At 43.5% G+C, this 15,222-nt stretch overlaps 2 protein-coding genes across 2 annotated transcripts; both read left to right on the top strand.

Moving 5' to 3' along the window:
- Nucleotides 1–9,868, top strand: tmem222b (transmembrane protein 222b). The gene is made up of 6 exons (XM_027286950.1): nucleotides 1–170; nucleotides 2,242–2,326; nucleotides 3,912–3,943; nucleotides 4,048–4,144; nucleotides 4,716–4,846; nucleotides 6,579–9,868. Exons 1-6 carry the CDS (start codon nucleotides 52–54, stop codon nucleotides 6,664–6,666), a joined length of 552 nt encoding a protein of 183 aa, XP_027142751.1. The 5' UTR covers nucleotides 1–51; the 3' UTR covers nucleotides 6,667–9,868.
- Nucleotides 9,869–10,487: 619 nt separating this feature from the next.
- On the top strand, nucleotides 10,488–12,617 carry tpbg1b (trophoblast glycoprotein 1b). Its single transcript, XM_010739858.3, has 2 exons — nucleotides 10,488–11,157; nucleotides 11,380–12,617. The coding sequence occupies exons 1-2, from the start codon at nucleotides 10,904–10,906 to the stop codon at nucleotides 12,227–12,229; spliced, it is 1,104 nt and encodes a 367-aa protein (XP_010738160.1). The 5' UTR covers nucleotides 10,488–10,903; the 3' UTR covers nucleotides 12,230–12,617.
- Nucleotides 12,618–15,222: the final 2,605 nt, after the last annotated feature.

Here is a 15,222-nt window from a genome sequence, read left to right on the forward strand (position 1 = left end):
ACTTGCCGCAGCTTAAGTGGGACAAATGAAGTTCATTTTCCACAGCTGGTGATGGCGGATGTTGTTGATAAAGACACCATGAAGAATTACCACATAGCGTCTGAGAAAATTAACCCAGAGACCAGTCGCTATCCTTACTGTATTGTGTGGACGCCTATCCCCGTGTTATCGTGAGTTACCGCCGTCCAACTGTGCGAGGAGTCGGCTCCACAAACCAAACAAACACCTCCTGGATGTGACAGCTCCACTAGCTCGGCTAGCCTAGCCACACGTACATCACAGTCCTGTTGCTGTCTGTGCTTTTCATGTTGTAACAACGTGGCCTTGTTGTTGTTAGTGCGAGTCAGCCACTCATATGAATTCAGAGTGTTTGTGTGTGCGACTTAAAATAGACATTTAATTTGACGCGTGTCTAATTAGAAAGCCAATTAAGACAGAAATGGCTTTATGTGTTGTGTGCCAATTTATTTAGGTGTAAAAGTTGCAACATTAATGCCAAAATTTCAATATAACTATCTTGATCATACTTTTATTTTGAAAAGTATTTTCTTAGTGTTCCCTTTGGAGACAAACTGAATTAGTAAAAAAAAATATGATTTTGGGGGGGGTCAGTGGTTAAGATTAGTGCAAGTCTCCAGGATCTGAATGTAAGTTCATGTTTAGTCCCCCAAAAGCAGTGTTGTAGTTGTGGAGAAATTGCTGAAGTCAAAGGTCAATGGTGAGGTCAGGAAGGAATTAGAGACACTCTCAAAGTTCATCAGAAGTGCCTCAGTCGGCCTCACATTCTGCCCAACTCGTGCTGGTGGATAGTCTTTAAACCCCAAGATAACACCTACAAGCTGTCTATTATGTCTAAGAAGGTAGCAATAGGTCTCTTCGACCCTGGACACCACAGTGTTCAGATAGACTGGCACCTAGACAAAGCCAAACAATTAATACTGCCGAGGACCTCAAGACCCACATGTGACCTCGTGTAAGCTAAGGATAGAAAATTCCATAACAAAGACTACTTTTTAAAGGACTCGGTTGTCTGTTGAGTTGAGGCATCAGCCAAATCTTCTGGAATCAAATGTGATAAATACTTCAAGGGGGCCTTCACCAAATCTTTCAAAGCGTTTTGGTGAATGTTACCTACCTAAGAAGGCTGCATACTGTCTGGTCTTGGTCTTGTCTCGGTCTCTGCGGTTTTATATGTTGAATGTTACCATGCTTAAAGTTGGCCCAAAGTTTCCAGCTTGCTCAGTATCAACATAATACTTTTATTTTGAGTTATGCTCCTGCAACAAGGTCTAAAAGTGTCCTTTGAGGACACAGTTAATTGGGGAGGGGCGAGATTTAATAAGTAAAAAAAAGATGATTTTTGGGTCAGTGGTTGAGATTATGAGTTTATGTAACGTCTCTAAAAACAGTGTTGTAGTACTCAAGATTGATCTTGGTCTTCAGTCCAGGCTCAAGACCACTTTTTAAGGGCTCGGTATTTTCTCAAAATCGGATTTTAGGTCAAGAAGAGACTAAGATCAAAACTGCCGGGATGTCACTTAAAGTGCGTGTGCATCGTCTTTTCTTAACTTTCTGGGAGGAGGCATCAGCCAAATCTTCCAGGAATATAATTAGATTTTCTAAACTGCAAAACAGCATCCAAAAGAAACACACAGCAGTCTGTAAATACTTCAAGGCGACACTCAATGAGGTGACTCGATGTAGCAACCACACTTCACCCAAAGCGTTTTGGTGAATATTAGCTACCTTGTAGGCTTTAAACTGTCTGCTTTTGGTCTTGACTTAGTCTCAACGACTCAAAGTCTTGGACTTGTCTCGGTCTCAATATATTCTGGACTTTCAGTTGGTCTTGATCACTGTCCAAAAGTGACCTAAGTCAATGGTGTGTGTGTGTGTGTAGTATGTAGCAGTATAATCAACAACATCAAAAAGCCATTTTCCAGATGTCCCTGGTACGGAAAAGACAAGAAGAGTGGACTTCAAACTATGAGATGAGAAGTTGTTTTGGAAAAAGTCTTAACTACACAGTTATGTCACATGTGTAATTGAGCCTGCACACCTCTGCAGTAACTTCAATGAGCTGTATATTTAAGGTGTAAACATCACACACTGGCCTGTCTTGTATGGACATGGAAAAAAAAAAGTGCACTACTATTTGGGGATGGGTAAATCTTTCTTTGGTGTATCACAGGAATGCTATTTTTATCTTAACACTGCATGGTTTTGTTTTGTTGTGTTCAGATGGCTGCTTCCATTCATTGGCCACATGGGAATCTGCACTTCCACTGGCGTCATCCGGGACTTTGCTGGACCGTACTTTGTCTCAGTGAGTAATGACTGTGGGTCCTTGTAAGGGTTTACATAAGTCGGCTTTGAGAGGATATTACAGCCTTTATGTGAGAGTGAATGCAGCACAGTGGCTCTACACTAGAACAATGGATATCAAGTAAAGAGCATGGGCTTTAAGTGCTGTCTTGTAGTTTTATAGGCCACTGAAAACACATTGTTATCAAACAGTTACACCTTCAGCTTGGAAATTCAAGACTGAACAGTTCATAACTTGCTCTCCAGAGAGGATGGCAGTTAAAGTCACTTACAATTGATCCTTACAGAGTTTCCAAATGTGAAATGAAATTTATCAAACCACTGCTACTGAATAATCCACTGTGTTTTCAGTGTGTTTCAAACTCCTTTTTGCCAAAATATGACCAAATACACAACTTTAGTTTTATTTCTTTCGTTGTTTGTCGCTTGCAACTAACCTAACAACAAATGTAGCTGCTAATCAAGTCTCCTCATGGCTCTATGATGCATCCATGAGCGTTCCTCACAGATCTGACATGCATTTTCACCAGGTGACGTTCAACTGAAACTCTTTTAATTGCATCATCTTGTTGCACCCTGTTTTTCTGGTTCAACTACTCTGTATCCGGTGAACCAACACCTATTAATCACACGTGGAGTTTAACATTGGTAAACTTTGAGCAACAAATTCTCAGCCTCAGCTACGGACTGCAAACCCCAGCAAGCTGATTTCCATTCGGCAGGCGATGGTCACTCACCTGCTTTTGGTTTTGTGTGACTAAAGCCTATCAGTAATGTAAGCAAACAAGCATTTTCTTTTGCTGATTACTAAAACCTTTGGTTAAAATTTGCCTTACACGAGGATGGATTCATGTATTTGATTGGTCATGCCAGATGATGCTGTGCTTTGTTGTGGCACCAGACGATCTTGCGTTGTTTTGTCGGAGCCCCTTGCGTTGGCACACCAGCTCTAATCAAAGCAGTGATCCCGTTCAGATGAATGAGGGTGTTGCGATTTTCCACTCAGCGCGTGGAAGATCGCTCCTTTGCTGGAAAAATTAAACATAGCTGGTGTGGTTTCTCCTCCAAGAACACAGCTGTTACACACAGTTTTGAAGTCTATCTGATTTGACAGCAACAACATACAAACCGCAGAGTGAATCAAGATCCCTGAAAGTCTGTATGTGTGAGAACCAAATGCGATAGACCCCAAAGTATGACCGGCCACATTAAGTTGCGCTTCACGGAGTCACTTTCAGGCCAAACTATTTTCTTGCATTTTACCCTCAAAGCAATCGAGTTGTGAAGATTCCCAAGTGAACTCTGTTTATAAGGAGGTCAGCTGGTTTGTAAGCTGCAAACGAGATCATCCAGATCTCATTTGGCCGTTGCACACAAACAAAGTTGATGGTGAATACAGACAAACAGGATGTGAGGCACATTTCCTAAATTCCACCATCTAAACTACATATTCTGGTTTCCAAAAAACCCAGAAGTGTGTCTGTGCATGTGTGATTGTCCATCACGCCCTGAGACACAGTTTGTTTTTGAGTTAGAAAATATTTCAAGTGGCTGCTTAGTAATAATAATTTTTTCTTTGTCCGCAGGAAGACAACATGGCTTTTGGAAGACCAACAAAGTAAGGGAGTTGAGATATATTGCTGTGTTGTTACACAATTACACTTATGCTCATTTTTCAGTGAACAAATCAAACCTTTTTCTTCACATCTGTCTGTACTCAAGGTACTGGATGCTTGACGTTAGCAAAGTCTACGCCAGTGGCTCCAATGCCTGGGACACAGCAGTGCACGACGCTTCAGAGGAATATAAGCACAGGATGGTAAATAAATTATCCCGTGGACGTCTTTAAAGCCGCATTCAGACACAATCTGGTACTGCGGCGAAAAACACAGTCCAATGTCGCGCTGCTTCCACCAATCAGACGATCTGACCGCTCCACAGTCAGCCTGAAATGTCTCCAGCTATACAGGTGGATTCATGGACTAAACTCTAGATACTCTACCTGTCGTCTTCTGGTTTTGTTTATCCCGAGTAGCAGCTTCTGAATCTGAATCTGACTCACAGTTTATGCTGCAAAATAGTGACACAAAGAAGTTTCCTATGGTTTGTGTACAATGGAGAACGAGAGGGAAAGTGCGAGCACTGGTTGAGCCACATAGATAGTGAATGAGAGTGAGGGAGCGCCGGCATCGAGAAAGCAAAATGAAAGGTTATTTCCTGATTGTTTCACAGCGGTAACACACAGCACAAACAGACATACCCTCAGCAGCCCCTCCGCACAACCCTGTGGCAAATTCACAACAATGCCTGATTGTGTCTGAACGCCGCCTCACTTACTCCACAAACACGAAAACACCGGGCCTGATTTGTACTCTTTGTTCCCTCCGAAGCACAACCTCTGCTGTGACAACTGTCACTCGCATGTCGCCATGGCTCTGAATCTGATGCGATATGAAAACAGCACCTCGTGGAACATGGTCAACCTCTGCCTCCTCGCTCTGATCCACGGAAAACACGTCAGGTAAGAAGAAGGGTAAACTGTCCAGCCTGTGGGAATACTGCTCGCCGGGGTTAGTCTGGAAAAAAAAAAATGTTCCAGCTACGGCGACAATGGCTGAGTTGTTTGGATACCGCTGTAATTACACTGTCGATCTCAGTGTGTGAAAATGTAAATATGTTGCAAATCACATCAGCTCTGTTTTCATTACGCTCAGTTTGGCATTGGCAACTAAAACAGGCGTGACCCCACAAGCCAATCACCATTTGTTGGTAGCAGAGTATAAAAAACCACAGCAGCTGTTTTGGAAAATCCACCACACAGATGTAAAAGATTACATTAACATTAATTTAAAAGCATAAAAGATAGTAGCTTTAATTCTGTGTGTTGATCTATGAGTGCTATGGTTGGGTTTGACGTGTAAATATATGACTGACTCGCGCAAAGACATTAAAAGGAGCCATTAATTTTTTTTATAGAGAAACAAAAATGAGTGGCCAGGCTGAACGCTGCACAGCCACAGGATGTCTTTCATTGTTGTTGCCCAGTAGATTTGAAAGTAAACTAAAATGTTAAAGGGTGTTTGAGGGTGTTCACATCCACCGTGGATTAGTTTCTAGTTTCTTGGACAATGCAGCAGGAAGTCTTCTTGACACCTGATCTTAGTCCAGCTGAACAGGTGGTCACCTTCCAAAGACCTCGAAACACACAAGAAGAGAAGACGGCTGCCGTAGAGGCCTGGCACAGCCTCATACAAACGTCAAGAGTCAGTACTTCGTACTTGTAATCATTGTTTGATTTCAAATCCATCGGAGCCGGAGCAGAGCCGACATAATAAAAAGTGTGTCAGTGACCTACTGTCTGCAACAGCACGTACAGCAATGAGGATAACAACACCATTCTGTGTATTTCTAAGAAGAAAAATCATTTTCCCACGTCGCCACATACAGTTTGTTGGAGTAAAATCCTCTGGCTAATGCAGGGACAGGCTGTTGCTGTTATAGGACGAGACAAGTAGGAAAGTATGACTTGCTTTGCCTTTAGGCAAGTGCAGCAAATGCTAGCAGCAGTACAGTCATCCTGGACAGCGTGCGTCTCTGGCATTGGCACAGAAAATTGACAATTTTCATCATCTTCTGTCCAAAAATATCATCTTTTTTTATATATTATTTGCCTTTCCAGTCCCCAAAACTAGCACCTACCCAATAATCTACAGCTGCTCTCTCTCTCTCTCTCTCTCTCTCTTCAAAGCCGCTGTAAAGAAGTAGGGCTGAAGTTTGTGAATGAGGTTTCTCACTTGAGATCCCAAGGGCTCGGGCACGATTTCACCGGCGTGCCTTGAACCTGTTGTGTCTCAGGACACGAGAGAGGGAGAGCGCCCTGATTCTCTGGATGTACTCTCGGAGTGGTATATAGGGCATTCCTCCAAAAAGTCCTGCTGTTAAAGGGTTGGACTTCACATCCCAGTAGCTCCCCAAAATGTTAAAAAAAAGAGCTTCTAGCATCATAACTCTGTCTTCTCAGCAGGGGCAAATTGTTAAATTAAAAAGAAAGTTACTTCAGCACATATACATATACTGAAGTGGTTGTCATGGTTACAGCAAGTGCAAGGTTATTAATGTCTGGTGCCTTGTCTCCAGCAGGACATTATATTAGGGCCATAGGAGGGGAGGGATCACACAAAAATTACATTAGCTCTCTGTTCATTCCTCTCCTCACCTTCATTTCTCTCTCTCCCGCTCTCCTCCTCATCCAGCTGTGCAGGCTTCCTGAAGACCTGGCTGCCTTTCCTGATGCTGATGGGCATCATCCTCACGGTGGCCCTGACCCTTAACCTGCGGTGACCTGCGAGGCAGGTCGAGGACACAGTGGGAATCCCCGCGGGTCGCATGTGGGGTTGACCTTTTTAAGACGACAACAACAACAACAAAAAACGGGGGGGGGGCATCACACGGTGTCGAGCAAAAGCAGCAGAGGAGACGGAAGATGGACTCTTCTCCTCCGAGAGGAAATCATTGAACAGGAAATATCCAACACATGCTTGGTTTGTGGAAAGCAGGCAGCCTCTTACTGGCAGTGCTCCAGTGGTGAAACTGGAATGGCCTAGGGACGGAAATTCATTCATATTCAGTCATTTATTTGGAAGGAAAGTGACTGAGCACACACCACCACACAAACACACTTAATGGATTATGATTATTGGAAGCCTAACAGCAGGTTTAAGCCATTGCCACCTGCAACGTGTAGAAGTCGTGTAGCTGTATTAATGGTCGAATCGAGTCGAACGCTCTGAGGAAAACACATCCATGCCTTGCTTTCAGATTTCGGTGACCTTACTTTGTAATGGATTGGGAGTTTTACTCCCATGATTCAGTGCTTCCAGAATGCCATTTTTTATACCAGGGAGCACAAACATGTTAAATCAATTAGATGCCTTTCTAGGGAATTTACTGCACTTCATGCTTGATCTAATGTAGCTCTTAAACTCAAATATGCCAGAGCAGTTTGTATTTTTGTGCGTTTTCATACTCGTATTCGGTAACTTAACTGTGTAGGATAGCAACAAGTCTGCATCTTCTAAACAGAAATATTTTCTCAGAGATACGATTGTACATTGCATTATCACCTCACGGTACTACTTCAGTAGGTTTACGATGAACGTTTTCATACCTTTTAACTACGGGATCATCAGTGCAACGATTGTAGCAACCTCAATGAACGTGCGCTGTGGAGAAACAGACCAGTGGAGCTCCTCCTGTTTGGTTTTCTATACTTGTGCCAAATGTAGGAGAAAAGGAGACCAACTCAAACTGTGTCCTTTATAAAAATATCAAACTTGTTCATTGTTGACTCTGAAGTTAGTGAACGGAAAGCCTGGTCTGATGTTTTTGTTTAGTTTTTCACTCCTAAGTTTGACTTTATGGGAAGAAGCAAGAGTCAGTGCCTAAAAATAACCTCACTCACGGATCCCTTATATTTTAAAAGTTAATTCCACACGGTGGTTGGCACTCGAAATCCGTTGCCATGGCCGTCCTGAGTAAATTCAAATCCCCTCATTGTTTGCAATCAAACAGGGAGAAAAAAAAAAGTGTTGAGCCCTCTCTTTTGTCCGCGGCGCTGCCAGAAGCAGCAGGTAGCCAGGATCCTCAGGTTTTTCACACTCGCCAAAACCCCCCTCACTTTCCCCCCCAACAGCGTCTTCCCCCTGCTGTTTTCCACCTCTGCAGATCAGAGTCGAAGGTCATCGTGAAATGTCAGCGCTGTTTCACAAAGCTTTGATATACACGCCGGCCAACATCCTGCAATAATCCAACGTAGATGTCGTTTTAAAGTGTGAGCTTTCTAAATTAAAATCAGTTTAATGCGTTCACACTAGGGCTAACACAGTGCCAGTTTTCTAGACTTTGCTCTCTCCTCATCGGGCTTCTGTTGGAAGCAGATCTTCTGTGACCTCTCGTGTGTGTGTGTTTCACCCATGTTGCCTGTAAATATTTAAACACATTATACTGTACACCAGGTGCTCTTTATATACTTTGCAAACTTGATCGCTCACTCTACAGGTTATGAATAATTTACTGTCATTTTTGTTTCTCTTTACTCCACTCCTGCATATCATCTCTGCTCGCCAGCAGAGCAGATCTGTGCCTGAACGTGTGTGTGTGTGTGAAAGAGAGAGAGAGCATGTGCTTGCATGCCAGCATGTGTGTGTGTGTGTGTGTGTCGCATGCATGCATTGCAAAAATACGAGTGTTTGAGAGAGGAAGTTGACGTTTGACTCATGCTGTGGCTTCTTGATTAACAATCAGCTGCATTTCACCGCAGCTAACTGCCCAGTGATTGTTTTCTACATTTATTACTCCACATTTAATCTTCTAAGTTTAACGTGATTGCCGGTAATCCATAGCAAGAATAAATAATCAAATTAGACCTCAAGCAGGCCTGCTTAAGTTCACGTTGATTTGATACGATAGCCTATACTGTATCGTGTGTAGCTACAGATTCTGTAGATTAGAGCTGCAGAGTTGTTTCCTCATTAAAACGAGGAAAGAAACGCCCTTCATTTGAACTGTGTCTATAAAACACAATATTCGGGCGATATTTTAAACCTTTTTACTGTGACGCTTTTTTTTTTTTTTTTTTAAGCCATGTCAAAAGTCTGAAATATGACTTTATGCTCAAATAGTCTCAAATATTTGAAGGAAATCTGGATGCAAGCAAAGCAGACTGGTAGCCCTGCTCTCACTGTGATGTTACTAAAAAGTAGCATGTACTTGTGTACAAGAAATCTGGGAATATTGCAGCGACGTTTTACCTCTGTGTCCAAACTTAGCGAACGTGGCTGGAAAGTACCTATAGAAAGGAGCAGAAAAGTGACTCTGGGTCTCTGTAATTGCGCTAAATGTCGGAAAATGGGAGACGATCTGTAACCCTTTTTGAATATGTCGCTTGTTTTCTTTTAGTGAAACAGCTCATTCATTATATTTCGAGCTACTGAAGGTAATGAATGAATGAATGGCCCTTTTGAGATCAGTGGATGAAACTCACAACATTGTCATTATTACTGCTTTTGGCATAAAAAGAAATTGCTATATATATATATATATCTAAGATAAATGGTAGACCAATCCTTTTTAATGGAGTGCATGTGCAGGAATGCAATATTCAGTGGAGATCATTTGAATGGTTTTAGATGTTGCCTGCTGCGGTGCCTTGTTGTATCCAAGAGCCAGGTCCAGGAATGTGGAGACCTGTGGTCCTGGCGATTCAGTCCATTGACAAAAGACGGTCAGGATGCTATTATTATTATTATTAGTGTCACTATCCATATATACTTATACAATTTCCAAAACCTCCTCTCTCTCTCTCTCTCTCTCTCTTTCTCTTTCTCTTTCTTTTGTTTCTCTAATCCTTAAAAATATCTTTTTATGCTGCAGATCATAATAGCCCACAGGGGGAATTTTAAAGACTCCTGCAAGTGACTGTGTGAACTCTGAATGTGTTTATGACTTAACAGCTATAATACCAATAAAGATGTCTATTATTGTACAAAGTTGTGAATTTTTCTTTTTTTCCTTCTTGGATTTCAATCATTAAATCATGACAAGTGTGTTTCACAAACTCTGTCAGCAGGAGGGATGGTTTTAGGATTTCAAGTCTCCCCCCTCCCTGTCCTGCTGAAGTTTTCTATAAATAAACTCCGCAGTGATTCCTGTAATAATCATTGTAATCTGTCAGAATAAACATTAAGGAAGGGGAAGCTGTCACAGCTTTGATACTACACTATCAAGTGGCTAAAAAGTCTCCACTCAATGGCTTTTTATCCTGCAGAGCACCATGACAAGAGAAGGGGGGGGATCAAAGGCTTTGCAGTCTGGGGCCCACAAACACCCCTCCCCCATTTTTAACACACTACCTGAGTAGGAGGGAAAGTCACTCAGTAAACTGTGAAGTTATGTAAATCTGTATTCTTCTATATAAACCAAAAAAAATAGAGTTATAATGTATTTAATCTGTAATACAATCACAAAAATCCACAATTGGTTCAGGTGTAAGTGGACTGCAGTGTTTGTACATCATATGAGTATATTTGGCTGCAACCTGAAGAGAGGAAAAAAGGAGAGAGAGAGCTGAGAGCACTTTCTCCTCCTCCATCCATCTCTCCTGCCACCGGAGCCTTGAGAGGAAGATCTTGTGGATCCATCCGGACAGGGTGCGGGGCTTGGAAAGGAGAAGCCCCTCCCCGCAGATCATCATACAAGACGATGGTCCTTTTAACTTCATTGTTGCAGAAGGAGAAGAAGCGACGCCCCGCTTTGCCACGGCTAAAGGATCAAACACCCTCCTCTGATCGGCACGACCCCCAGTTTTGTTCTCATGGAAATCAGACCCTGCCTCCCGGCCACACTTTCTGCAGAGATGCAAAGTTGAAGCACATTCCCAGCCGGGACAACACATGATGATGATGTCTTGAAGGAGCTGCTGGTTTCGTTTATTCAGTTTCTGTGAGTTTTCTTTTTTATATATATTTTTGTTTTTTGCTCGTAGCTCTCTCGGATCTCAGACTTTTATATCTGAACCAACATGCTGGATTTGGCGCGGCGCATTGTTTTCTGCGCGCTGCTCGGCTCCGTTTACGCGTCGTGTCCACCGCGCTGCGAGTGCTCCGAGGCGGCTCACACCGTGAAGTGCGTCTCCAGAGACCTGCGGAGTATCCCGACTGGGATCCCCGGATACACCAGGAATCTGTTCATAACTGGGAATCAGATCAGTCGAATCGGTCCGGAGTCTTTTAAAGGTCTGGATAATGTGACCAACTTATCTCTGAGCAATAACAGGTAAGACTCTCCTGTGACTCCTGTGTGTTTTTGTGATTAAAACATCTAAAATAAAAGATTCAATTTCTTCATTGTTTCTGAAATATAGCAGCTAAGCAGATTTCATGATGTTGGTTGCATGACAGCTGGTTATCAATTCAAATGACAATTTTATTTTGACAACAAAAGTTGCCATGTGATTTGAAAGTGACAATGATATCTCCTGGATCTTCTCAAATCCAGAATCTCCGAGGTGGAGTCCTACACGTTTGCCGGACTCCGCAGCCTTCGCTCTCTGGATCTGAGCAACAACCAGCTGGCAGTCATTCACCCACAGGCATTCACCGTGCAGAACCAATCTCTCCGGGAGCTCAACCTGAGCCGAGCCCTCTACAACCACTCGTCAGTGATGGACTTGGCCACATCGCTCCGTTGGAGCTCCCTGGGGACCTTGAGGGGACTGGACCTTTCTGACAACAGCCTCATCTATTTACCCTCACGCATCTTCTGCCACCTGAGCAGCCTACAGCGGCTTCAACTTTCCAACAACTCCCTGGTGGCAATCCATAACTCCACCTTCTCGGGTTTGGAGAACCTGCAAGAGCTCGACCTGACCCTCAACGCCCTCAAGACGGTGCCTGAGGAAGGCCTGCGAGAGCTGGACACCCTGCCCGGCACTGCTCTTCTGCTGGGGGAGAACCCTTTCACGTGCAAGTGCGGGATCGAGCCTTTTGCTCTGTGGCTCAACAGATCACAGGGACGTATTAGAGATGCTGAGGGCCTCATGTGCGCCTTCCCAGCCAGCATGAGGAACGTATCCATGCTTGCGGTTGGCACGTTAACTCTGGGGTGTCACCAGAGGAACGCAGGGGCTGACCTTGCTTTGCAGACCTCTTACGTCTTCTTGGGTATAGTCCTGGGCTTCGTAGGCCTCATCTTCCTTTTCGTACTTTATCTCAACCGCAAGGGCATCAAGAAGCGGATCTACGACCTGCGTGACGCCTGCAGGGAGGTTTGGGAGGGCTACCACTACCGCTTCGAGATCGACTCCGGCCCCAGGTTATCGCAGGTCTCCTCCGGCGGTGACATGTGAACGGACGATCGCCTGTGGTGTATTTTCTAAAGACTCTTTTTCTAACGCATTTATCAGTAGCGAAATGTAAAAATTGTACAGATGTGTCTGTAAATATATACATACAATAGACTTAATAATCTTTCTGCCTTGTCGATTGAAGCATGCACTGCCCATCTTTCCTCATTACACAACCAATACTTTCATTTAATATCTCAGAGTTAAACGGAGATGAATGAACGAGCGAGCTCATTGATCGACATTTCCGATATCAACGTCAACAGCAAGTGCCTAAAGTCAGCTAGGTATTGTATCCTGATCGACAGAGTGATCTGCTGTCTGTTCGACATAGGACGTTCATTACTGTGTCAGATCTTGTCCTCGTATTAAGCTTTGTGAAGAGAAGAAGAAGGAAAAAAAAGCAACAAAATGATGCAATAAAATCCTGACACTACAAAAACAAACCTCTGGGAATCGAAAGCACAATCACTCATTCATCTTTGAACCATTTCAAGCCCTTTGGTCCCCCTTCATCCTTCCGCCGCGGGGTGCCAGAGAGGAATTAAGCCTCCAAAAGCTTGACTGAAATCACCACTCCTGCTCCTCCTTTCGGCTGTTGGATTGGAAAGGGGTAGGGCGGAGGTGGAGGGGGCAATTCGGCGCAGACCAGCGGAAATCTCTTAGCCCCCTCTCGTCTTTTCCCTTTTTTTTTTTTTTTTTTCATGAAACGTTGCTTTGTTTCAACTCCTTGAGTTTTATTGTCAAAATGATGAGAACCAGTCGCGGGGCTGAGGCCGCTGAAAGCAATCTCCCTCCCTCCTTAAAGACAACAGCCGCTCTGGAGGCTCTTTGAAGGAAAAGTCTGGCTCTCCACGTTTTTCTGTTTAGGGGATTTTTTTTTCTCTCTCTCTCTCTCTCTCTCTTCTCTTTTCCAATGATAAGATACAGATGATTCTGAAACACCAGCTACATTGTTTCATTGAGCAGTTTGCCCTGACCAGTGAAAGGGCGAGCCGAATGAAAAGAAAGAAGACGTTCCTCTTGGTTTTGACTTTTCTACCTTTTTGTTCGGGTTACGCTATGATAGCAGAAGCTTTATGAGCAATCCGGAGGTGTATGTCAATACATTTATATATCAGTCGAACTTTACATGCATGTTTAGACTGAAATTATAACCTGCATGTATCACCAACATCTTTTCCTCAAATGTCACAATGTGTGATCCCTGTTTTGTTTTTTCCCCCCCAAGCGGCTACATGACAGACGCAATTCTCTGTGGCCTTTCGATGCTACGAAGTGAGACAAACACAGAGAGAGAGAGTGTTGGGGAGGGGTGGCAAGCTGCCATTCCTCAAAGTGTTTATTGCTCAAATTGCTGGCTCTCTAGGTATTTGCAATGGGGTATAAAGGCGGCCCGGAGTTATCTGAAACAGCCTCCTATTGTTCGACGCCAAAGTAGCATCTTCACGCCACAGACTCACTCCTCTGATAGCAATCCAGAAATGTTTATAACAAAGAGCCGTTTTACTGCATGTGTGATGACAAAATAAAGCTTCAGAAAGTCACGACCGTCTGTATGCTCATTTGGTGCAAATGTAATCTTGTGTGTTATGAAAAAACTGCAGAAATGAATGTGCTCATAATGTTTTGGAAAGTCGTAGGTATCATTCCTCCCGGGCTGCAGAACCACATTAAGCCCGAGCATTTACTCGCTGAGGGGAAAACAATTGAGGCTCGTACGCTGACACAAAGGGCGGCTCGGATGGCGAGACGCCTGAAATAAGCTTTGTTTTCAAGATGCCTTGTGATACTCATTCTCTTTCTGTCTTCACAGACGGCCATTATGCTGGCCCCGCGTAATAGGATTCACTCATGATGACAAAGTTGAGCGCTCTGATCCAGCTATTGTTAAAAGTGTCATCATTCTTAATAATTGCCTCTGGGAGAAAATCCCAGGAGAAGTTTTCATTCGCTATTACACAACGTGTCACAACCGGGGCACCACGCCGGCCACGGGTTATTGGTGTCAGTCGCCAGAGCAGAAAGAAGAAAGATTATCCTCCGCATGTCATTACTTCCGTTTTCTCTCATTAAAGCGTGGATTAGGAGCCGTGCCTTTTTATGGTCTGCCTGTTTGAAAAATATATGGTCTGTTTGCTATGAGGCTGTGCGAGATTGTCACAGCAGGAATGCAATGAAAAGACAGGAACCCTACGAAGGCATCCAGACGTTCTCTATTACTTCCAGTGCAAACGAGAAGCTTGTTAAAAAAGCAGAAAAAAATGACTCCAATTACAGTTTTCCTCCAGTCTGTATGTCACATATGTCCGATTAAAAGATCACGTCTTCATTTCAACTTTGCTTGCCATGTCTTCTCTTCCCACAAGCCATTTGTTACACCACTGAGGTTTCCAGTCTAAAAAAACTTTTAACAGCTTTATGTTGCTGTATGCGCAGCGTGTGGGTTTTTTGCTATTGCAAAAGTGCAATATACATATTTCTTTTTCAGAATGTTCTTCCTCTGGAGCACAGCGGGCTTTTTTACATTTTTGTTTTATTTTATACGCCTCCTGTCTTCGGGAACATCTTGGCACCATTACATGGGGTTTAATGGCCATGATAGGGAATATGCCTTAAAAGTGAACACCACATCTGTGAGGAATTGAACATGTTTAAAAGAGACCACAACAGTCAGCAGCATGACGACAGAGACAAAGTGGCATCTAACCCCCCCCCTTCTGCTGGCATGGTATGACAAACACAGCTGTCTCTGTCTCAACTACAGACACGACATTATTTACATTTGCTAAACGCTACAATCTGATACATTCTCATTTACATTTGGTGGCCCAGTTTTATAGTTAAACCATGCAAAGGACACTCTCCCCTATGGTTCTTTCCCCCCTTTTTTTTAACAATGAATTCGCCCAGCTTCCTGCAGTCTACCGATTCATCATGTCCAACTGGTCTGGTCAGTGAAGGTGGCGACTAAACCAGAAGTGGTTCCAGTGGGG

The sequence above is a fragment of the Larimichthys crocea genome, chromosome XIII (assembly GCF_000972845.2).
Source record: "Larimichthys crocea isolate SSNF chromosome XIII, L_crocea_2.0, whole genome shotgun sequence".
NCBI lineage: Eukaryota > Metazoa > Chordata > Actinopteri > Sciaenidae > Larimichthys > Larimichthys crocea.